The sequence below is a fragment of the Miscanthus floridulus genome, chromosome 16 (assembly GCF_019320115.1).
Source record: "Miscanthus floridulus cultivar M001 chromosome 16, ASM1932011v1, whole genome shotgun sequence".
Lineage (NCBI taxonomy): Eukaryota > Viridiplantae > Streptophyta > Magnoliopsida > Poales > Poaceae > Miscanthus > Miscanthus floridulus.
Genome location: NC_089595.1, coordinates 111,134,229 through 111,159,340, shown reverse-complemented (window position 1 = coordinate 111,159,340; position 25,112 = coordinate 111,134,229). Strand labels below are relative to the sequence as shown.

At 50.6% G+C, this 25,112-nt stretch overlaps 1 protein-coding gene across 1 annotated transcript; it reads right to left on the bottom strand.

Moving 5' to 3' along the window:
* Nucleotides 1-16,418: 16,418 nt before the first annotated feature.
* On the bottom strand, nucleotides 16,419-17,949 carry LOC136512896 (uncharacterized). Its single transcript, XM_066506908.1, has one exon. The coding sequence runs from the start codon at nucleotides 17,660-17,662 to the stop codon at nucleotides 16,733-16,735; it is 930 nt and encodes a 309-aa protein (XP_066363005.1). The 5' UTR covers nucleotides 17,663-17,949; the 3' UTR covers nucleotides 16,419-16,732.
* Between the last annotated feature and the right edge of the window lie 7,163 nt (nucleotides 17,950-25,112).

Here is a 25,112-nt window from a genome sequence, read left to right as displayed (position 1 = left end):
GCCCAAAAGCTACAAGAAATGGTGTGCGTTCAATGATTATGTTGACTACCTGGGAACTATGGAAGGAGAGGAATAACCGAGCTTTCAACAGATCGTCAAGAACGCCGGAGCAACTTTTCAGAGTGATACAGGATGAAGCAAAGAACTGGCTGCATGCTGGAAATAGAGGTCTAGAGATGGTGCTGCCGCAAACGGCTCAGCTAGTCGTTAATGATCATATCCATATGTAAGTGTTCCTTAGAAGGTTTTTAGGGGTGGCAGGGCAAACACTGTAAAGGTGAATGAGCGCCTCTCGCGCTGAGACACTGTAATTTCATCCTTCACTTATTAATCAAAGCCGACAACGGATCTTTCGAAAAAAAAAATTATATTGTAATCATGTCTGCTGCTACAGCATGGTGGACTTGCCAAGGTGTCCAATTTTTCCTACTAAATCTTTTGTCATTTCTGGCTTTCCAAATGTACCAAAGTACTGTTAAATTTTTTTACAACAGGTAATCAGGCGTGGGCTGGTTTATAATAGTGGTTAGAATTAGTTGGATCCCATCATCCTCATCTGTCAAAGTATCTGTCCGTAGTGGAGCATCAGATGAAAACCAAATAGCTCGAGCAAAGTCATAATGAAAGAAAAGATGAGCATTGGTCTCATTCTTACCACAGGGTAGCAGTGCTTATTTATGTGAGTGGAGTACATTCCTGCTCTTTCTCCTGTCGTTAGCGCCTTTCGTATCAGCCACCAGGCGAATGTTTACTAGAAGGAGAAAAACGAACATGGTCGCCTCTCGAAGCCTGAACATCCGGTGAGCGGCAGATGCGAAAAAACTAGGAGTGCCACGATGAGCAGATGCGGAGTTGCCCTAGGCTAGGCTGCAGCTACAGGCGTGAAGGCCGTGTCTGATCTACTGCTACTAGAATGCTTCCTAGGAATTTCAGGTGCAAAGGTTTCATTTTCTTTTCTAAAAAAAAGAAGGGAAGAATGAAGATGTTCAGACATGGAAAAGAGTAGCTTTGAAACCTTCTCCCTCTTTTTTTTTAGAAAAAAAAGTAGTAGTTTTGCAGTCTGAAATGAATGACTCTGTCATGGAAGCAACAAGCAAGCAAGCGTATTAATCATGGCGTTGTTAGTGGGCTTTGGCCGCAGTCATATTCGTAGCTCAGGGGCTCCAAGTCCAACACTAGCAACTTGTTTCGAATTTTTTTAAGAGAAATGCAGAAAGGAGAGTATGAAAAAGCCGCTGCCGCTGCATCCTCCCCTACTGTTCTCGGGATTGCTGCCAATTCGAACAACTAACGGCAGGTAGGCCAGACATAGAGAAACAATGGATGATTGTGGCCCGCGTCTTGATCAAAAAGTGTGTGCTGACTGCTTTACCGCCTCAAGCAGAACTGGGCCAGATGGAGAAAAAGAGAACGGATTATTGGCACGATAATTACTCGGTGAAAAAAGGTCTATTTTATCTTCTTAACTATCCGTGTGTAAGTCAACCTGTGTAGCTCACCTGTTGACTCATGATTGTAACCCTGATGATTCCTGAATAAAATCTCTAAGTCGCAAAAAAAAAAAAAACTATCCATGTGGTAGGAATTTTCTACTCAAACTTTAAAATAAGACATCATGTCCTCTCAACTCTCAAAACCGTCAGTCAGAAGTGGTTGCCATCCACTTTAGTTGAAAAGACCGAAAAAATATCTGATAAGATTTTTAAACCATGAAAAATGATTATGAGCTTCTTAAAGTTTTGAGAAAAATCTAAAGATAAATTGGTACAGTACAGATTTAAATAAAAGTATCTATAGCTCATGAAAGTATCTCTAGAAGTTTCCAATAATTAAATTTAGCTCTAGAAAACTGAGAAATGTTTTTTTACAAAAATATGTTAAATTATCAAAATATTATAATCAATGTTTAAACACGTTTTGCAAAAAAAAAATTACAACAGAAACATGAGTTGCAGTTAGCATGAATGCAACAAGTTTTTAGAATACTAGATGCATTTTCTTATTTTTGTTATGGAAAGTTTGAGATAGATACTAAAATCGTAATGTTTTGGCAAAAATTTAGATTTCTTTGGATATTGTTCCCATTTTCTAGAGCTAAATATAATTTTTATAAGCTTCTAGAGATATTTCATGAGATCTAAATATTTTTATTTACAATTTTCATGTCCATATACAAGGCAGGCCACGTCATATAGCCCATGGGCTACAACTTCGTCTAAACTTTAATGAGGCTAGTAACCAATTTGGCCTAAAAACCATCATTATACGATTTGATTCATTGGCCGTGAAAGGAGCGTTGTTAGTGGGCTTTGATTGTGGGTCACGGCCTACGGCCCATGGGCTGCCAATTCGGCCCAAAAACTATCGTTATACGATTGCTTTATCGGCCACGATCCTCCTGAAGAAAGAGCTGCATGAACTTGGGTTTCACCACCAACCGATTCAGTGCACTGAAGCCAACACCATTATTTAGACTCTCCATGAGCCCAATTGCCCAAAGCAGGCCAGGGTAACTCATCATCGATAAGCTCGCCAAACGCCCAAACCCACAAGCAAAAGAATTCAGAATATATTACTACATACTCCTTACTCCCTCCGTTCCAAATTATTGATGTTTTGATTTTTAGATACATAGTTTTTGCCGTGTACTTAGATATACAGTAAAAACAATGTATATTTAGAAAAAAAGCTAAAATATTTTATAATTTGGAACGGAGAGAAAATAGTAAATTCAGTTCTCAACCAAGCGAGAGACGTGGTTGCAGCAACTGTTGGAGATGACGGGAGTCGGCAGACGATAGCCTAAGGGCCCAGCCACTTCGGCATACATACAACCACTTGCTCAACCGATTGACACCGTGCCCATACTCTCCTGGTTCCATGAACGGGACCGCTACTACTTCCACGGCAATTCACACGCAATGCAAAAAAAATAAAAAGGCAAAACCATCTGGTGGCGATGTCGCCGATTGCTCCTGGTATGGTATTCTGAAAACGGAAAGCAAAACCAGCAGTAGCGAGCATGGCAAGTGAAACTTTTGCTCTGCAGAACACTCACTCAGTTACTCGACAGCCACAGCTCGAGTTCAGTCATCCATTCCAACCTCGATTCTCTCAAACGTCTGTCGAGGTAAGCTGGAGCTGAAAGCAAGCTTGGGCCGGCACCGGCGACCGCGACAGGAGTTTGGCACGGGCCCTGCGGAGGAAACAGCTCGCTGGCTTTCTCTGCACCGCGGCCCAGTTCGCTATCCAGCTCACAACAGTAGCTGTTGGAGGTTGGAACTGCCGAACTGGAACTAACCGATAGCCATCCATCCCGGCTTCGGGAAGAAAAAGGGTAGCGCTTTTTTTTTAACGTACTGGCAGTGTCTTTCAATTAAGATAGGGAAAGAGAGTTTATGTACAAGCAAAGGTCAAACGAGATTATAATTTCAACCCCCCATGCGCATGTGAGCTAAACGGGCCCTGCGGAGGAAACAACTGTTGTAGGTGCACGTCCTGTATTCGTATCCAGAGAGACACAAACTCCTCTATGTGGATAGCCGAGGTGATTTTCCTTCCTAGTTTATGCATCCAGTTGTTGTTGCGGAGCTCTTGTTGCACTGTTCGGTTTGTCCTTGAGACTAGGATGAACAAGTTCGGGGCTAGGTACCTAGGAGCTTGACCATCGAGCCAACTGTGGTGCCAAAACTTAGTCTTTGCACCATCCCCAAAGATATAATGATTGAGGAGTTGAAGAGGAGGCGGTCATCATCAGAACATGGAAGCTCCGAGCCGCTCCAAGACTTGGACTTGTCCACCCATTCTTGCCATAGCCATCTCAATCGGAGGGCTCGCCCAAATCTTTCCAGGTCAGGGACGCCTAAACCGCCCAGGTCTTTTGGTCTGGTAACCGTACGCCAGTTAACTAGACATTGGCCGCCATTTGCATTCTCCTCCCCCTTCCACAAGAAAGATCTCCTGATTTTGTCGATCTTTTTCTTAGCCCAAGCGGCCAGAGGAAACACCGTCAGGTGGTAGGTTGGCATGGAGGAGAGGACAGAGGTTACCTGTCAATAGAATATGCTCGGCAGTCCACCGAGGGGTATCCCGCGATGGTAGATTTATCGGTGGGGGTACGCGTAATCAGGAACCGGATGGTGACACAAGGCGCAGAGACAGCAATTTAGACAGGTTCGGGCCGTCTGATAGACGTAATACCCTACGTCCTGTGTCTTTGGTGTATTGTATTGATCTGGACGATCAAGTAGCTTGATGTAGCCTATCCGCTAGGGGACCCCTACCTCTCCTTATATACTCTGGAGGAGGTAGGGTTATAAGTAAAGTAGCATATTTGGTACTATACAATGTCTTGCGGTGCACGTCGAGCAGCGCCGTGCACGCCTTAACCTTGTGGGCTGGGCCACCCCTAGGGGCGCAGCCCATGTCTTGGGGGCCATACCCCCATAGCTAGTCCCCGAGCCTGACAGTAGGTGATGCAGTCACGTGGTGCCAGGGTCATAAAGTAGAAGACCAGCCGAGCAGGCAGCCAGTCCCCGGGCGTAGCCTCGAGATGAGAACAAGCACATTCACCGTAAGGTGAAGTGTGCCCACTTAGTCCCCGAGCCTGCTAGAAGATGAAGAATGAATCTTGTAGCAGGGTCAAAAAAGTCTAAAAGCTTGCCGACGTCGTCTGACATGCGCGTATCAAGACCCCAAATGTGCTGCCCAAGATCAGCACCATGATTCGAACAGCATGGAGCAGCTTGATAGCACACCGACGAGACGTAGCAAGATCCGAGCACCGAGGAGTCCCTGGCGTAGGCGGCGATGACCGAGCACCGAGGAGCGAGGAGTCCCCAGCGTAGGCGGCGATGACCGAGAACCGAGGAGCGAGGAGTCCCCAGCGTAGGCGGCGATGACCGAGCACCGAGGAACGAGGAGCGAGGAGTCCCCGGCGTAGGCGGCGATGACCGAGCACCGAGGAGTCCCCGGCGTCGTTGGCGATGACCGAGCATCGAGGAGTCCCTGGCGTAGGCGGCGATGACCGAGCACCGAGGAGCGAGGAGTCTCTGGCGTCGCTGGCGATGACCGAGCACCGAGGAGCGAGGAGTCCCCGACGTAGGTGGCGACGACCGAGCACCGAGGAGCGAAGAGTCTTCGACGTCGCTGGCGATGACCAAGCACCGAGGAGCGAGGAGTCCACAACGTAGACGGCGATGTCCAAGCACCGAGGAGCGAGGAGTTCCCGACGTTGCTGGCGATGACCGAGCACCGAGGTGTGAGGAGTCCCCGGTGTCGCTGGCGATGACCGGGCACCGAGGAGTCCCCGGCGTCACTGGCGATGACTGAGCACCGAGGAGCAAGGAGTCCCCGACGTCACTGGCGATGACCAAGCACCGAGGAGCGAGGAGTCACCGGCGTCGCTAGCGATGACCGAGCACCGAGGAGCGAGGAGTCCCCGGCGTAGGCGGCGATGTCCGAGCACCGAGGAGCGAGGAGTCCTCGGCGCCGCTGGCGATGACCGAGCACCGAGGAGCGAGGAGTCCCCGGCATAGGCGGCGACGTCCAAGCACCGAGGAGTCCCTGGCGTAGGCGGCGATGTTCGAGCACCAAGGAGCGAGGAGTCACCGGCGTTGTTGGCGATGACCGAGCACCGAGGAGTCCCCGGCGTAGGCGGCGACGTCCGAGCACCGAGGAGTCCCCGGCGTAGGCGGCGATGTCCGAGCACCGAGGAGTCCTCGGCGTAGGCGGCGAGGTCCGAGCACCGACGTAGCTGACGACGTCCGTGTGGTGAAGTGTGCCCACTTAGTCCTCGAGCATGAAGAATCCGAGCGCTGAGGAGTAACCGGCGTAGCTGGCGATGAAGCATGAGCGGTGAACAGTCTGGTCAACTAGTCGGCGGCGAAGTGAACATTGAGTAGAAACGACCGGCGAACAGTCCGATCAACTGGTCGGCGATAGAGTCCATGAACCAAGCGGTCCGACCAGTTGATCGGTGGAGAAGTCCGAGCACCAGGTGGTCCGATCACCTGGACGATGATCCTGCAATACAAACATGTAGAACGGGTAGTACATGATGCACAAATAAATAAACTCCGAAGAAAAATCAACCATGGTGATGAAACGGCGTATGCAGTTCGGCGATCAGTTGGCATGAAAATATATTTATGTTTCATATAAACCGCCCGAACAGTTACTGTGTAGCTGAGTCTCCAGCCCTAGCTAGCCCATAGTCCATAACGTCGAGCGCGGAGCCCGTGCACGTGTAGGAGGAACAGGCGTGACCAAGGAGCCGCTGCCGACCACCCATAATGCAGAGCGCGGAGCCCGTAGCACGTGTAGGGAGGAGCCGGAGACAGGGCCGTCTCTGGAGGCGTCCGAGCATCAACAGGACTGTTCAGGGGTTTGGAAAATCGTTTGGAGAGCAAACATAGAGAAAACAGTTCAGAGAAACATCATGGCGATATACGGAGATTGGAGAATATTTAGGAAAATATTAAAGCGTGACTTAGCTTTGGACGGAGCATCTGGTCGGCGGCGTATGGTGCTATCTGGTTGGCGTTGACGGCGAACACCTGGCGGGCGGTGAGTTGTTGGTGAAGACAACCTCGGAGGTGGTTCCGAGATTGGATCTGCTGTCGTAGGGGCTGGTGTAGCAGCGATGAATCGTCGTCGTGGATCGGCATGGATCTTCACGAGATTGACAACGAGAACGCATTGTGGATTTGAGGTCCATCTGGCTCGCCATGGATCAAGCGCACATCCCTACCTGGCGCGCCAACTATCGACAGAATATGCTCGGCAGTCCATTGAGGGGTATCCCACGATGGTAGATTTGTCGGTGGGGGTGCGCGTAATCAGGAACTGGATGGTGACACAAGGCGCAGAAACAGCGATTTAGACAGGTTCAGGCCATCTGATCGACGTAATACCCTATGTCCTGTGTCTTTGGTGTATTGTATTGATCTAGACGATCAAGTAGCTTGATGTAGCCTATCTGCTAGGGGACCCCTACCTCTCCTTATATACTCTGGAGGAGGTAGGGTTACAAGTAAAGTAGCCTATTTGGTACTATACAATGTCTTGCGGTGCACGCCGAGCAGCGCCGTGCATGCCTTAACCTTGTGGGCTGGGCCACCCCTGGGGGCGCAGCCCATGTCTTGGGGGCCATACCCCCACATTACCAGAGTGAGGCATCCCACTCTATTTAGCCATCTCCCTTTCCATTTGGGTAGCCTGTGCCCAATACGGTCTATGAGAGGTTGCACATGGATCCTTTGCAGCGATCTAATGTGGAGTTGCAGACCCCAAGTATTTGCATGGGAAGCCTCCTCTAGTACCGGTGAAAGGTGACAGGACTTGGTCTAGGTCGACGTTTGCACAACCGATTGGATGAACTGAGCTCTTTTGTAGATTAATATGGAGTCCCGAGAATGCGCCAAAAGCCTACAGGATGATTTTGACGACTTCAACATCGTCTTTCATGGGGCTGACGAAAATGGCCGCATCATCTGCATGCATCGAGGTTCTCCATTTTGCCGCCATGATTGGTAAGGGGGTGAGCATCCCCTGCTGGGTTGCTAAGTCAAGCAAACGTTGCAGCGGGTCCATAGCTAGGATGAATAGCATGGGTGAAAGCAGATCCCCCTGGCGGACGCCTCTGGCATGGCTAAAAGTGGCCCCCTGTCACCCGTTCAGCTTGGGTGTCGAGGTGGATGTACGTAGGAGGATGGAGATCCACTCACGCCATCGCTGTCCGAAGCCCAAAGCCTGTAGAGTCTCAAGCAATCACCAAATTGTGGTTATGCTCAACACACTTATGTGCCTCCTTCTTGGGCTCATCCTCCTTCTTGAATTTGCTATCATCCCATGTGGAGGAATCACCGAAGGTTTCCTTGATGGACTCCCATATCTCACGAGCGGTTCCCTTGATGTTTACTTGTTTCATCAAATCAAAGCTTAAAGCATCCATTAGAAAACAACAAGTATGTGCATCAAATTCATAGAGAACTCTTTGAGCTTTGGTGAGATTTCTATGGTCCAAGATATGGGTGAGACCACTTGTGACAACCCACCAAAATTTAGGTCCCTTTGCACGAAAATGATCAAGCATGTGATTTTTCCAAAGTGCAAAGTTTGTGCCATCAAAAATATGTGCCTCACAAACATCTAGCCCATTAGATGCCATCCTCTCGGGTCGGTGAAGACCATAAATGAAAGACCTAGCTCCGATACCACTTGCAAGGTCGAGATGGCGGACTAGAGGGGGGTGAATAGTCCTTTCTAAAATTAATCGCATTGGCTAACTGAAACAAGTGTGGAATTAGAACTATCGGTCTAGCCAAGACTACACCCCTCTATTTATGTTCATACAAACCTATGCCACTAGTACTTTAAGCTACAAGGGAGCTCCTACACATGCTAGTAAGCATAAGCACAAAGCCAACTAAGCTCACTAGCAATGCTCAATAACAAGGCAACCAATGCCAAATTAGAGAGCACAAATACTTAGCTACACAAACTAAGCAAAGTGACTAACAAGGTTACACAAACCTAATTAGCCACGCAAGGAAGCTACTCCTATGCTACACAAGCAAGAAGGTAACTAGTAAGCTACACGAGCTAACTAATTATAAGAGCAACTACACAAGCACAATGTATATGAAAGTAATTACAAGCTTGTGTAACAAGGATGCAAACCAACAGGAAGAGCAAGGTTTACATGATGATTTTTCTCCCGAGGTTCACATGCTTGCCAACACGCTACGTCCCTGTTGTGTCGACCGCTCACTTGATGGTTCGGCGGTTAATTGGCATCACCCGCCAAGCCCGCACGTCGGGCACCGCAAGAACCTACCCCAAAAGTGAGGGTAGCTCAATGACACGCTCAACTAGAGTTGCTCTTCGTGGCTCCCGCGGGGCGAGCACAATTCCCCTCACAAAGCTCTTCTCCAGAGCACCACACACGCTTCTTGCGGGCTTCGACGGAGACCGCCACCAAGCCATCTAGGAGGTGGCAACCTCCAAGAGTAACGAGCACCACCGGTTTGCAACTCGATCACCTAGTGCCACTCGATGCAACCTCACGATGCAATCGCACTAGAATCGCTCTCTCACACAATCGGATGATCACTATCAAGTATATGTGAGATGGAGGGCTTCCAAGCACTACTACACAAGCCACCAAGGCTCTAGTGTGCTTAGCTATCGGCCCAAGGCCGACCATGACTTCTATTTATAACCCCACGAACAAATAGAGCCGTTACCCCTTCACTAGGCAAAAGTCGGGACGACCGGACGCTCTAGTCCGATCGACCGGACGCTGGACCTCAGCGTCCAATCGTGCGATGCATGCCACATGTCCCCTTCTTCACATACAGTTCACCCGATCTCAATGGTCATCTGTCGACCGGACGCAGCAGCTTGAATTGACTGGACTCAGCAACTCCAGCGTCCAGTTGTTTCTAGTAAGGTACCAGATATGACCGGACGCGTCTGGTCAGTCACGATCGGACGCAGCACCAGCGTCCAGTCACTTCCAGCTTCTCTACTCTGCCTGTGTCATCACACGTCATCCTGACCGGACGCACACAGCCAGCGTCCGGTCACTTCCAGCGCCATCACCCGGTCGATGACTGACACCTACACGCTGTCTGTCACCATTGACCGGACGCAGGACCCTAGCGTCCGGTCACCCCGTGACCAGCGTCCGGTCCACTCTGTGAGACCCTGTCTTTTCTATATAGGGCGCCGATGGCACCGTTGGACTGTCCGCACTCTATGGGCGGACACTCCGTCAGTGGAGTTCCTAACCCTTCTCGCCTCCATTTCATCGCCGAGTTAATCCACATCAACTCCAACTTCTTCTCGTTTTGCAAATGTGCCAACACCACCAAGTGTACACCACCATGCGTATGTGTGTTAGCATTTTCACAATCATTTCCCAAAGGATTAGCCACTCAGCTTGTCATGCCACTCAATCCTAGCGACGATACAAAGTTAGATCACTCGAGTGGCACTAGATGACTGATATGCAAACAAGTTTGCCCTTCTTGATAGTACGGCCATCTATCCTAAACCCGGTCATCAACTTCTCTACACACCTATGACCGGTGAAATAAAATGCCCTAGGTTATACCTTTGCCTTACACATTCCATTCCATCTCCTCCAATGTCGATGCAACACATGCACCAACATGATCAATAATGATATGATCCACTTCATATCATCACGTGATCATATTGGTTCATCAATCTTGACTTCACTTGCTTTCCACCGTTGCCTTCGTCCATCGGCGCCAAGTCTTGCTCAAGCTTCACCGCCACGCGGTCCATCACTCCAAAGCCTCTGACTTGCCCTTCACGCTTGCAACCGGTCCATCAAGCCAAGTCATGTCTTGATCTTCTCCACCTTGATCACATGACTCAATGTCATGTCTCATGTGCAATAAACTCCTTCATCATCACATGTGTGAGCTTTACAACATCTCTAAGCCATTTTCACCTTCATGGCATATGTTGCCCACACACATGTACCTATAGACTAATCACCTGTGTATCTCACATAAACACAATTAGTCCACCTAGGTTGTCATTCAATTACCAAAACCACACAAGGACCTTTCAGCCCTGCAAGATTGGTTGAGGCAAAGGTTGTGAGTTCCCTCTAGGAACTGCGACACCCCCGCTGCAGCGGGCATTGTGCTCTGGCCATCGACGTCGTGTACCTCTAGAGTGCTGGTGTGACAGACGCTGGTCTGGCCCGGTTGATGCTGCTGGAGTTGATCTGCCCCTCGTCGATGGCTCGAGCAGTTGGTGGGCGTTCCGTGGGCGCCGCGTCTGGAGTAGACGAGCTCGGGGCGAAACCGCACCACCTAGGTGCCTCCCGCTAGTTGCGCCTACATCCACTGTGGGTGGGGGCACCAAGCCACCTGGAGTAGACTCGACCCATGCGGAAGCGACGTTCAACAGCGATGTTGTGTGATCGCTGCTGTGTCGCGTTGTCGCGGTCGTTGATGGGGGGAACCTACAGTTCATTCAGGCAAGAAAGAAGCACAGTAGTGTTCAGCGGCTCTGAAGATGAGACGCTCGGTGGTGCGGTTTTGCACCGCGCTGCATCCTCAGGTGTGGCGTTCGGCTTCTAGGCTGGGGAAGCAGGGAGCGGAGGGGTGAAAGGCCGATCATTGAATGGACTCTGATTAGCACGACCTTGGGGGCTTGGTGATGGGTGATGGTTGTTTCCGTTGGTACCGTTGAAGTCAGGTGACTTGCATCGTAGGCGCGGTGATGGGGACTTGGGGCGCGTCGTTGTGGTCCTTGGCTCCGAGCGCGCGTGCCTGCACGGCCTCCGGTGCGGCGTTCGTTCCCTGCTACGTCCCCTGGTTATTCGATGTACATCCCCCGGGCGGCCGGGTTCAGCGGGCTTGTCGAGCAGCTGCCGATCCCTCATGGTTGTACCATGTCCAGCAGCGTCGCATGGGGCAGAAAGGCGGGCGCCATGGCCAGCCGCGTCGCTTGGGGCAGAATGGCAAGCAACGACGTCGTGTAGAGGGCGACGACGCCCCCCGTGTTCAAGGCTCCGGTGCCGATGACCGCCGTTCCTCGCTTCCGACCGCTCCCGCTCACGGTCCTTGGGCTCCTGCGAAAGGATGCGGGTGAGACACGAGTACCAGTTGTCGCCCTGGCGCTCCCGGCGTCCACGACGGTCGTCGTCGTCGTCGCGACGGCTGTCGTGGATGTCCGTAGGCGGAGGGTCGTGTCGGTCGCGCGGCGTCCTTTCTCCATCAACGACCCCGTAGTCCCACGTGTATACGCGTGGGGCTGCAGCCCATCCATCTCTGCCCGGAGGGTCCTCCACCAGATCAAGGTGCACCAGTACCCTGAAGGTGAGCCCCCGGCGGCCGCGCGTGGGCTGCGAGCTATGGAACTCTGCCTTCCTGTAGGACAATGTGAGCCAGGTTAGCTTCGGAATGTTGGACGGATTGTGTGTCCAGGCCTAGACACAGAGTGCCCTGGTGTCGGCGCGGTCCAGCGACGCCTTCTCGACGTAGTCGATGTCGCAGGCCCTGGCGATAGCCCTCTTGGCGATGCTCTCATTCCAGGCGTGAAGGGGGATGCCCTCCAGGCACAGGCGAACACGGTACTTGAGCTCACAGATGTTGTTGTGCGTGACCAACTGCCATGGCCTTGTGTGGATGTCGAGGTTGCGATAGGGGAAGGCCCCCTGCACCACAGCCTCATCGCGGTGGTGCCGGTGCTTGAAGTCGACGAAGAAGTCTTTAGGTGCGTGCCTGACGACTGTGACATCCTCCGGGCGAACCGGGAACTGGTGGCAGATGGCCCTCTTGATGACCTCCGGCTCCACCACCGGCCGGTTCCCCCCTAGCCAGGCCACCATGCCGTGCATGGAGAGACGGTCGAGCTCTTGGTCCATGTTGTCGACGGAGAAGGCCACGGGCATAGGTGTCCAGAGGACGGACAGCGGGGTCCCCGGGCCTGGCCATCACTGTCGCACCCAGCGGTGGGAAGTTGGTGTCATCGAGTGTTGGAGGAGCAGTGTTGGTCGTGGGAGCTTGCTTTCTGGAGGATGAAGGTCTGCTTCTACATAGAAAGCTTTTATGCCCCCAGCGGCCACAAGTGAAACACCGCACCGGGTCCCTGCAGTCCGCTGCAGCGTGGCCAGAGGAGAGACAACGGAAGCATTTACCTCGCATACGCCGCTGCAGATCATCGCTGTGATGGTGGTGCGCCGATTTGACCTGGGTGGTTGAGGGAGTTGAATGCACCGTGGTTTTGAACTCCGGGAGACACCATCAGCGTCTCGGGCGCACCATTGACCAACCTTCTTCATCCTCTGACACGCGGCGTGTGCGTGAATGCGCCTCATTGGCCAGCTGGCCCGGCCCTGTGGCAGCCCTGAGCCATCCCCCTCGGGAAGGAAAATCTCCATCAAAGCCGGGTGCTGCGGACTGAAGATGGGGAGTTGAATGCCCGGCGGATTGGGCGCCAGCGGTACTCCACACTGCAGCGGATCTGAGGCAGGATTTGGCTGGTGTAGCGGCGTTGGAGTAGTAGCCTCTCACCGGGGGTAGGTGAACTTGACGCGCTTGCCCGACGTGCTTCGTGCCTTGTCAAACCCTCTGGCGGCAGCTGCGGGAGTAGCCTTGGTTGCGTCGAGGCGGAGCTCAGGAACAGGGGTCGCGCCGTGAGCGTTGGCGGGCGCAACAGCGGTGGCGCGGAGTTCCATGGTGGCCGTGGTGGCCGATTTGTGGGTTGGGCGGCGGGAGGGCGACGCATGGGGTGTGGAGCGGCGAGGGACAATCTCGATCTGTGACAGGGGGCCACCGCACGCCTTGCGAGTGGGATGGGGAGGACGAGCGCGGGAAGGGGAGCCCGCAGGCGCAGCAGCGGGCGCACGGAGTTCCACGGTGGCCGATTTGTGGGGCGGGCGGCGGGGAGACGACGCATGGGGTGGCCAACGGCGGGGGGCGATCTGGATCTGTGGCTGGGGGCCTCCGCACGCCTTGCGAGTGGGAGTAGGATGAATGAGTAGGATGAATGGCCAGTGTTCATATCGGCCCTACCTTAACACTCATGGCCAACCATCTTGCCTCTTGAACACTCATGGGCAACGCCTTTTTGACCCAGAACTTGCGAAGGAGTAGGATGAATGGCCAGTGTTCGTATCGGCCCTACCTCCGGTCAGTTCAGAACCTTTCAATCCTGCATCTGTCGGCGTCAGGCTCAGCGAGCAACTGCACGAGCCAATAATTCATCCTTTACTCGGCTCCATCCCAGCCAATAATGATTTGGCTTATACTGTTGGCTCTTGCTACAGGAGAAAACAGAAGGCCATTCAGTTTTCGTGAGAAACGAAAAGGAATGGCAGATAAGCCCATGAAGTCTTAATCCTGCCTAGATATAAGTCTCTTAGTTTAGGGAAAAAAAAACGACTACAGTCTTGTAAATAAATTTGGGTTACAATGTCTACTTGGTGTCAAATCTGGTAGTTTTAAAAACCACACTAGTATTTTTTTATGTTCATTTAAAAACTAGTGTAATATTGCAGCTGCTGTTGTGTTTGGAAGATTTTTTTCGCGAACAGTGTTTGGAAGATTGGAAAGTCCACCCTGGAATCCGTTTTTCTTTCTGAAGCTTTGGCTTCTCATTCAATAGTTTTTATTACAAACTATGACATCCAAAAATAAGGACATAATCTACGTGGCACCGAGAATGCAGTTAGGACATGCACTGTGGTGGGTGCTTGTAGGAATGCATGCTGACAAGCCATGTGCTTGCAGCGAGGAAGAGATGTTGAGCTTTGCATTGCTTCAGGTGTTTGCTGCCTGCTAATAGGATAGTAGTACTTATTACCCTATTTCAGTAAGATTTTTTTTTTTACATTAGTGCTTCATGATTTGGCTTATACTGTTGCCTCTTGAACACTCATGGCCAACCATCTTGCAACCACACAAGCGGCGGTTCGGTTGGTGTTAGCAGCAGGTGGCTGGTTTCATTCAGGACAAGATTGCAGAGTTGGCAGACAGCAATTGGAGCGAGGGTGGTCATCAGTCCACTTGTTGAGCTGCTGATCTGAATCTGATTGACAGCATGCTTGACAATTGGGAGTTGGGACCCCGGCTACTACTCCTCCTACATATGCTGCACTGATGAGTAGCTCATCACTGTTTGCTGAATCATCCATAGCCAAGAACTCTTGCGTACCAGCGTGGGCAACACTGATAACCGGGGAGGAAAAAGTGCACGGCAGTTTTTTTCCCCAAGGCTCACAGCCTCTTACAAGCAGTTTTCAGAGACTTCGCGTCCAGGTCTGCAAAATTCTAAGATCTACAACAGATAGCGGCGAAACTTGGTTCACATTATCCCAAACCTGAGTCTGACGGGATGGACTAACTCAGCTCAAGTGGTGCACATTATCGAAATTCAAAACCATCCCATCCCTATTGGTTCACAACATCTATCTATCTTGCACACCTCTTCCTTTTGTTTCAATTTTCAATATGAAAATTGGCTCTTGTTTAAATGTATTTTGCTCCAATCATGTCCTCCGGCGTGCTTGCATTATTGCTGTTGTTTATTCTCATTCAGATTCCTTTCGCGTGACATGTATGGAGCCATTGACCGCATGTCTGTATTCCGTTTGCTCTATGTACAATACAAGACACGCAAGTTGCTCTGTATAATAAGAACAGAGAAACTGAAGAGCAATGGAGAATGGAGAAGCACGAAGTTGGTTGCCGTATAAGAAACTGACGAAGATGGAGGATGAAGGAACCACGAACAGCTCATATGAAGTTCATACAAACAGCAAGCTAATGCTGTCGAAGTCAAACACACGGAGAGAAGACAAAGTGACATGTCCACTTGGCCGTGGTTTTCAGAGAGTTCAACGTCGGAAGGCTGCAAAGCTAGCTGCACGTTCTTCAGGCTACGACGCACATCGGCGTTCTTGGAAAGAAAAAAAGGCGCACATTTGATGTCAGAAGCTGCGATAAGTTCAGCACTCGTTTCTGAAGAAACGGAGCAGAATGGATCGGCAGTCACGTTCAGAGCTCTGAACTTTTTCCAGCGAGGTGAGCAGGGCCTCCTTCCCTTTTGGGACCATCACTCACCTATATCCCAAAAAGTTCCCTGAACCTGAACCAACAATCTTTTCTCTTGCTCTGTTCAATAATACAGTGTGGTTTATCTTTGTCGTAAGCAGTGGTTGGATTCAGCAATAATGCACGTACTCTTTGTGTATGTAGTATTATTATCGCCGTTCCTTTCTGATCCAGAATTCCACATGGCGGCTGACTCGGGTGCCCACAACTAATCGTTAAAGCGCGGTGTGCAGCCGGCGCAAGAAATGCTGCAAGTTGCTCTAAACAAACTTGGGAACTGAAGACATGCATGACTGGGTGGGTAGCAACCAGCCAAGCGCAGACTGCGACCTGCCTGCATGCTCTCTCCATGGCATGGCAAGGCAACCCAAGTTTGTGCAAAATCTTGTCGCTCGAGGGGGAGCGCTGAACTTCAATTTCCCACCTTTTGAAACAAGTTTAAATTTTTAGGCTGAACATGAAACTCAAAGTTTGTCTTTTTTGGCCAATCTGGATGGCTTGGTTTGGTCGGTGTTTCTGTGGATCACAAATTCACAGCTGAGGCGACTCCAACCTACCCTCACACGGATCGACCTGATCAGTTTCTGGGATCAATCACTGCTCAACTGCAATCCTACATGCTGGAACCACTAGCCATGGACGGATCACATTCGTATATTATATACGCGAGAGCATCACTGGCAGCGATCGATAGAACGCATCGCCAGCACCTGGGGCCGGCCCCTGCGTTTTGCTCAGCCACAGATCAGGACTCAGGAGCCTAGAACCTTCTTCGTATCATTATCAACTACCATGTTCACATGTTCATCCACGTCACCAACAAAAATCCACTTCTCACATCACGTTTGGTATGACATGTAACCATATTTTTTTGTAGTACTACTACCACCATTTACAAGCAACTCTGGAGCTCAAGCATCTCTACAATAGCGCATATGAAATGAAACTACGAGGTACCGTGCATGACAGCGACCACTCACTCACCTCCAGCCACCATTAGGGCCGCGGCCATGGCCCACCTGGCGAGATTAGCCGGCGCTCCCTTTACTTTAATATACACATCCATACACCGGGCGCGTGGCGTGCGTGGGCGTGTACAATACCAGAACTGCCCTTGCCTCCCAGCCTCACATTGCCACGCTGGACCCACGGGCGGCGTCCGACGTGGAGCCGGAGCCAACCAGCGCCGCGGAGGCGGCGGCGGTGGGGTCGTCCTGACCGGTCAATGGCGTCGTCGTCGTCGCCCCTGCGCAGGCGAGCCGTGCCGGCGCGCCGAGCGCCGCGTCCACGGCGGCGTCGCTCCACCGGTCCTTCATCGCGCGGTTCAGCCGCGCCACGAAGCCCTCGCGCCGCGCCTCCAGGTGCCTCAGGAGCCGCGCCGACATGCTGCACCCGTCCTCGTCCGACAGAGGTGTCGCCGCCGCCTCTGCCTCGGCGCCGTCGCAGGCCACCGCGACGGAGGCGAGGTACTCGACCATGGACTCGGTGACGCGCGCGGGGGCGGCGCCACGGCCGTCCCAGAGCCACATGCGCGCGACGGCGCGGCGCAGCGCGGCGTCGGCGGCGGAGCCGGCGGAGGTCGACGCGACGAGACTGGGGCTCAGGGTGACGACGTACTCCCCTGGAGCCGCGGCGTGCACCGTGGCGCCCGCGGTGAGGTTGCTCCCGGCCATCCGGACGGTGACGCGGCGGACCTGCCTGCGCGGGAACGACGGGTCCGGGAACAGCGCGCGCTCCACGCCGCGGCTGGCGTGCAGCAGGGCGCGCTCGGCGCGGCCGTTGGACACGAAGAGCAGGTCGAACCGCCGCCCCACGGCGCTGCCCCGCGGCGCGTCGTTCGCGACGGCGACGGCGAAGCCCTTGCCGGCCTCGTGCTGCGCGAACAGGGACGCGCACGCGACGGTGATCACGGCCGCCAGGCGGAGGACGATGCTCTGCGTGGAAGGGGAGGAGGAGGGCGCCGGACGGCCGTCACGGCCCGATGGCGCGGCGTCGGCGGTGGTGATGTCGACGCAGGATGAGGCGGCGGAGATGGGGAGGAGGAGCGGAGCCTCCATTGGTGTGGTACGGTGGAGCACCGCACTGGAGCCCAGGGACGAGCACGGGAGGAGAAAGACAAAGGCCGAGGCTTTGGCTTGTAAGCAAGGCGTGGGAGTGGGAGGCAACCGGCCGAAGCTAAGCTAGCTCGGAACTGCCTGGTGGTGGCTGCCACAATAATGCGAGCGGCGCGGGTTATTTAACGGCAAATGTTTTTGGCGTCCGAAGAATGGGCTGTGCTGAACTGCTGATGACTGATAAACTGATTAGGTCTGTGTTTGGTGCGTTGGCCGTCCAGTGTTAGCTTGACAGGTTTTTCTCGGACGCGTCCGAGGACAAGAGAACAGGGAAGACGACGCTGCAGTGACTTAAAAAGACCAGAGAACAGAATCTAGCAGTGCCCACGCTTGATAAGCATGGCTTTATATCGCTGAGATCTAAGCATAGACATTTATATATATAACCATTGTTACCATCACAGATATACCAAGAATATCACCCACAACAGAAACATAGCACAAATTACCAAACAACCACAAATCTTCTATGTCCTAAGAGTTTCAATGTAGAGAACTGAGTGTAGCCTATTTGTTTAGATTTTTACACCGGGGTTAGCCTCCTACTGTTCTGGTTTTATCCTATTATTTAACGATTTAACCATGCTTGCTATTCTTTCCGTGGTACACGACTATGTCTTTGAACAATAAGGCGCATACGATGACTCATGAATCTTGAAATCTATCGGCTTATTATTTTGGAAGTGCTCGTACCCGCGGTAGGTGACCATGTATGTCAACAATGGGACGCATGTAATGACTCATGAATCTTGAAATGTGCTGGCTTAGTATTTCGGAAGTGACCATATTGGAGCGTCTGCGTCTATACTACGATTCACAATAAAAAAAGACGATCACCGAATTGTTATTGCTAGCTAAGTACGCATTCAGCAAAACATAAAATATAATTAAACATAAGTATTTAGTGAAGCAAAAAAAAACAATAAATATGACCTATCTATCATACAGGCAAACAAATTTGGATAAATTGAAATATATTATTTTAATTATTTTTATACGATTTTGTTGTCTAGAAGATATCAATAGACCTATATAACAAGATTTTATTTATTATACCCTTTTTAATATAAACTTAGGCTATTAAAGTATATATATATATGATATAAAAAAAGTTTGTACTGTTAGGGGGGCATGGCCTCCTTGGCTCCGCTCCTGCGCTCAAATACATACATGTAATTCTATTTTGGTGTATACGTAAGACGCCGGGTCGGTAGCGGAGCTCGCCGAAACGCAGAAGGCGGCGGCGGTAGCTCGTCAGCTGAACTTGAAGACATAAAAGTTTTCCGCATATGGGGCAAAGTCCATTAGTAAGGGCACGTTCCTAGCAAACCAATGTTATATAACATAACTAGTTAGAGAAAATTGCTCCAGAAAACGCCAAACATTCGTTCATTTCGGAATTTACCTCAAAAAAGGTGGTGGACTTTTCGTGCCCACATGGAAGGAGAGCGATGAATGACCAGTAACTAGAGACGGCGCATGGTTTTGCAAGTAAAATTATTTCGGCTCCTGTTTGTGACTATAACCTCAATTTATTCGGTAAATCGAAGCAAACTGGGAAGTAGGTTTAAAAATCAAATTTTGCATAGCACTCCAGATATTTTCACCACCCAGGAGAAGCACTAACGAAATACACCGGCCATTTAATCATTCAAGACAATCTAAGCTATACACTTCATCCAACCACCGTCTAACTCTCATCCTCCATAGATTTTTTCTTTTTAAAAAAAATTCATGGTGTCCACAATGGATCCGTCAGATCTTCAAATTACTCAGCGTTATTGCAACCCAACCCTTCTTTACACATGCGCAAGCATAGTTCACTCACTTTTTTATATGGAATTCCATCCTGTTCTGTACCTGAACTAGAGAGATTTTTTTTAGGTTTTCAGATATTTTCTTTAGTTTTCTTGTATGAAAGAAAACAAAGCTGAAAGTAAGTAAATCTATATCTATACCTATTAATAAAGAGGTAAAATTTTAGATTATTTTTTTTCGTCCACCTCCCCTTAACTAACTCTGTGAACGTGAAAACTGCCTCTGTTGGTCTGTAAATAGCTCTCCTGATTTATATGATAGGTTCTGGATAGGTACGAATCCAAATTCAAATAGATCTCTGCGATTCCAAATAATAATCCTAATCTTTATAGCTAGGAGTCCTAATCAAATAGACCCTCCGATTCTTGCTAATCTGAATATTATCGTCTCCGAGTCACAAACCGTCTCGGATTGCACGTCGTCAAGCTGGTTTCCCAAGCATGCACCTATTACTTGCGTCTCTTTTTTTTTCCTGTCCAGCTCACGAGTCACGTAACCCTTTTTTTCTTTTGTCGTGCGGAACTTCCGTTCCGTGTAGGAGATCATCGAGTCAAACCACTATTTTTCAATCCGAACATAGCACGATCTCCGGTGGCTAAAAAAACATCACATGCGCAAGCCACTATCTATACACTACGGGAGACGCGCTCTTTGCCGAGTGTTTGGCGTTTTGCCCAGTGTCGAAACACGGGCACTCGGTAAAGAGGTAGTTTACCAAGTGCCACACTCGGTAAAGCCGGCACTCGGCAAAGGCCGTCTTTGCCGAGTGCAAAGAGGGACACTCGGCAAACGTCCTCTTTGACCCCCGACAAAATACCTCAGGCGACGCCGGTAGCCCCTCCGTTATCCTTTGCCGAGTGCTGGCCGTTAGCACTCGGCAAACGTGTTGTCTTTGCCGAGTGCTGCAAGCCTGGCATTCGGCAAAGAGTTTCCTTTGCCGAGTGCCAATTCCGACACTCAGCAAAGTTTTTTTTTGTTTTCAAATTTTTTCTGTGGCATTTATACAGTACCTTGGAGCACATGTTCTAATTTGGAACTTTTCTATGACTTTTTGGGATATTTTTTAATTTTTTTATGTTTACTTGAATTTTTCTCAAAAAAGTAAATTTGAACTGTAGGTGCATGAAATATTGGAATTTAGCGATTCAAAAAATGGTATTCATGTTTTTGAGTGTATTTTGAGGCCGTGTGCAGGGACATTCGTGAAATTTCGAACATCTGTTTCACGAAACATGACCACCAACTTGTTAAAAAAGTGTTTTTTAATTATATAAAATGCAAACGAAGTCTGAAAATCACGAAACTTGTCGAGGTGTCGTGTCATCGCATGTAGAGGCTGTGGTAAAAAATTTAGAAGTTTCCGAGCAAGTTGTGACGTACGATGCCTAAAACCCAGACATAGCCTCTACATGCGATGACACGACACCTCGACAAGTTTCGTGATTTTCGGACTTCGTTTGCATTTTATATAATTAAAAACACTTTTTTAACAAGTTGGTGGTCATGTTTCGTGAAACAGATGTTCGAAATTTCACGAATGTCCCTGTACACGACCTCAAAATACACTCAAAAACATGAATACCATTTTTTGAATCGCTAAATTCCAATATTTCATGCACCTACAGTTCAAATTTACTTTTTCGAGAAAAATTCAAGTAAACATAAAAATTTAAAAAAATATACCAAAAAGTCATAGAAAAGTTCCAAATTGGAACATGTGCTTCAAGGTACTGTATAAATGCCACAGAAAAAATTTAAAAACAAAAAAAATACTTTGCCGAGTGTCGGAATTGGCACTCGGCAAAGGAACCTCTTTGCCAAGTGCCAGGCTTGCAGCACTTGGCAAAAAATATTCCGAAATTTTTTTCATCTTTCGGATTAAAAGAACCCCTGAATTTCTTTGCTAAGTGCCCGCATCTTGGCACTCGACAAAGGGCCGCCCCACTTAACCCTAGCGGGCCAGCCGGCCCGCTCCCACTCTCCCTCTGACAGTCGCGCGCCCCGCCCCCGCCCTGCCGCCGCGAACCACCAGCGCCGTCGAACCTCCGCCGCGGCCGACCCATGCCCGGGTCTGCCCTCCCCGGCCAGTGATGCGCCGCCCCGCCCCGCCGTCGCGGACCACCGGCGCCGCCGGACCTCCGCCACGGTCGGCCCGTGCCCGGGTCTGCCCTCCTCGGCCGGTGGTGCACCGCCCCGCCCTAGCCTCGCCCCGCCGCCGCCCGACCTCCACCGTAGTCGGCCCCACCCCGGCCCCGCTCCATCGCCGGACCCACCGGTGGTGCCCTGCCCCGGCTGCCCCCCGCCCCTGAACTACCGGAGTGGAGGAGAGGAGGAGCGGGAGAGTAGAGGAGAGAAGGGAGGTGGAGGAGAGGAGAAGGGAGAAGGAAGAAGGAGAAGGGAGGAGAAGGAGATGGGAGGAGGAGGAGCCTCGGCCGCCGGCCACGCCCCTCGCCGTTCGTCCCCGCCGTCATCCCCGCCCCTCGCTGGAGACGAAGGTGACCCCGGCACCACGTCGCCCGACTCTACCGCCACCCAAGGTATAAAGCCCCCCCGGTTGTCGGCCTCCGTGCCTTGTATGTCATTGACGGCCTTCATGCCGTATGTGGATGTGTGGGCCTTCATGACGTACGTGGATGTGTGGGCCTTCGTGCCGTATATATGCTGTCGGTCATCGTCCCGGCTTTTTTCTTGCAGGTTTTGGAAACCTCCCCGTACAGGGGAGGTTCTACCAAAATTTTTAACTTATAGTATTATAATTCTTCTTTTGCAGAGTAGGACCCGTCGGAGGGGACCCAGAGTACGTAGGCGACCCCAATCGTCTTCGTCGGCGCTGCGGTCCTGCCTGCACAGCGTCGCCTCACCACTGCCCCGCTAGCCTGACTCCACCACCACTCTAGGTATAAATAACCTCTCTTCCTTATCGTTGTCGTAGATCGGTGTAACCCAGTTAGGCGTCTCCTGTTCGAAACAGATACGGTTGGAGGTATGCGGATCTTCACATATCTAAGGCCGTATCTGTTTTAGATTGTCCACTTTTTTGGACAGCCCTCGGATGCGTAGATGGGGTAGTTTCCATGTTCTGCTTTGATCTAAGATAGAGTTTTGGCACCACCTCCCTATTGTTCTTCGGATACACACTCTCCCTTCCAGGATGTGTATCGGGAGAACAGTGGGAAGGTGCTGCCGAAATTCTATCTCGGATCGGAGTAGAGCATGTAAACTAACCTCATCTATGCATTTGCGGGTGGGATTAGGACCTATTCTCACCCATTAGATAGTAGGCACGCCATTCAGATCCAATTGGTGGTTATATTACTCGCTTATGTATATGCTAGAGGATGGATAACCATGAGTGGATGTACACGGGCCGCCCAAGTTAGGCTGAAATCACCCCTGAATGGATGGACAAGACCGAGGGTTTCTTGAACCAAGCATTTGGCAAGGCAGCTAATGGAGCGAGAGACACATTCTGTCCCTATAGCGAATGCGGAAACAGGAAAAGAAAAACAAGAAAGATCATGGGGGAACATCTTTGCAAGTATGGATTTACGCCAAACTATACCCGGTGGGTGTTCCATGGTGAAGCCCATTGTACTAGAGAGGAGGTGGTGAGACCACGCTTGGAGGTGTTTGATGCTGATGGTGGGGTAGCAGGATGGTTAGGTGACTTTCACGAAGCAACGTTCATTGAAAGACCTACGGAGGAGGAGGAGGAGGAGGAGGATGAGGAGGAGGAGCCAGAGCCAACCGAAAAGGCGTTCTACAAAATGTTGTCTTCGGCACAGAAGCCCCTACACGAGAAGGCAACGGTTTCTTAACTGGATGCCATTGGACGTCTAATGGGCTTGAAGTCCCAGTACAACATGAGTCGAGCCTGCTTCGATGGTATGTTGGCAGTTATTGGTGGGCTGCTTCCGGAGGGTCATATTCTGCCGAGCAGCTTCTACGAGTCACAGAGACTCCTTCGTGCACTTAAGATGTCGTATGAGCAGATACATTGTTGTCCGAAGGGGTGCGTCCTATTTAGGAAAGATCACAAGGATGCAAAGTACTGTCCAAAGTGTAAATCCTCTAGGTATGTGGAGGTAGACAAAGGTGATGGCTAGAAGGAGCAGCTTGAGATCCCCATGAAAGTCCTACGGCACCTTCCGATCACACCAAGGCTCCAACAGTTATTCATGACCGAGGAGTCCACGAAACAGATGACATGGCACAAGAATGGCATTCGATACAATCCTGATAAGATGGTACATCTAGCTGATGGTGGAGCATGGAAAAGCTTTAATCGCAAGCATCGTGACAAAGATCTTGAGGCCCGTAATGTACGTGTTGCGCTAGCAACGGATGGGTTCAATCCTTATGGAATGATGTCAGCCCCATACACTTGTTGGCCCGTGTTCGCTATCCCCCTCAATCTCCCCCCCTGGGGTCCTCCTTCAACGGCAAAACATATTCTTGACGTTGATAATTCCTGGACACCCAGGAAACAAAATGGGTGTGTACATGGAGCCTGTTTATGATGAATTGATCAGTGTTTGGAATGAAGGGGTATGGACTTACGACCGAGCTATAAAGAAAAACTTTAAAATATATGTTTGGTACCAGTACTCCATGCATGACTTCCTGGTGTATGGGATATTCAGCGCTTGGTGTATCCACGGGAAGTTCCCATGCCCGGTATGCAAGACAACTCTGGAGTTCATTTGGTTGAAGAAGGGTGGCAAGTTTTCGTCGTTCGACAAGCATCAACAGTTCCTCCCTCTTAACCATGCATTCAGATAAGACACCAAGAACTTCACGAAAGGTGTCAAGGTGACCGACCCTGAACCTCAGAAGATGACTGGTGCCTAGGTTCATACTCAGATAGATGCTCTCGTGGTCAATCCATAGAAAGATAGTCGAAAGAAAGATAATCCAAAGAAAGATTGCTTTGTGGGATATGGTGTCAAACATATGTGGACTCATAAGTCGGGCTTGGAGAGGCTTCCCTATTTTGATGACCTTCTCCTTCCACATAATATAGATGTAATGCACACTGAGAAGAATGTCACCGAAGCACTTTGGGCAACACTCATAGACATTCCTGACAAGACAAAGGACAACCCTAAGACCAGAGTGGACCTGGCAACACTATGCGATAAACCAAAGCTAGAGATGCTGCCTCCAAGAGACGGCAAGCCATGGAAAAGGCCTAAGGCCGATTATGTCTTAGAAAAGAAGCACAGGACGGAAGTGATATAATGGATGCAGACGTTAAAGTTCCCGGATGGGTATGCAGCAAATCTAAGGAGGGGAGCGAACCTAGAGACTGGCCGAGTCTTAGGGATGAAGAGTCATGACTACCACATATGGATTGAGCGGCTTCTTCCGTCGATGGTTTGAGGCTATGTCCCTGAGAATGTCTGGAAGGTGCTGGCAGAGTTGAGCTTTTTCTTCCGCCAGCTTTGTGCCAAGGAGGTATCTGTGAAAGTGGTTGAGGAGTTGGAAAAAGCGGCACCTCTGTTGCTCTGTAAGTTGGAGAAGATCTTTCCACCTGGCTTTTTCTTGTCGATGCAGCATTTGATTTTGCACCTCC

Bases quoted from the DNA above. Each gene is read 5' to 3' on its own strand.
- LOC136512896 (XM_066506908.1), bottom strand. From the start codon at position 17,662: ATGGAGGCTCCGCTCCTCCTCCCCATCTCCGCCGCCTCATCCTGCGTC.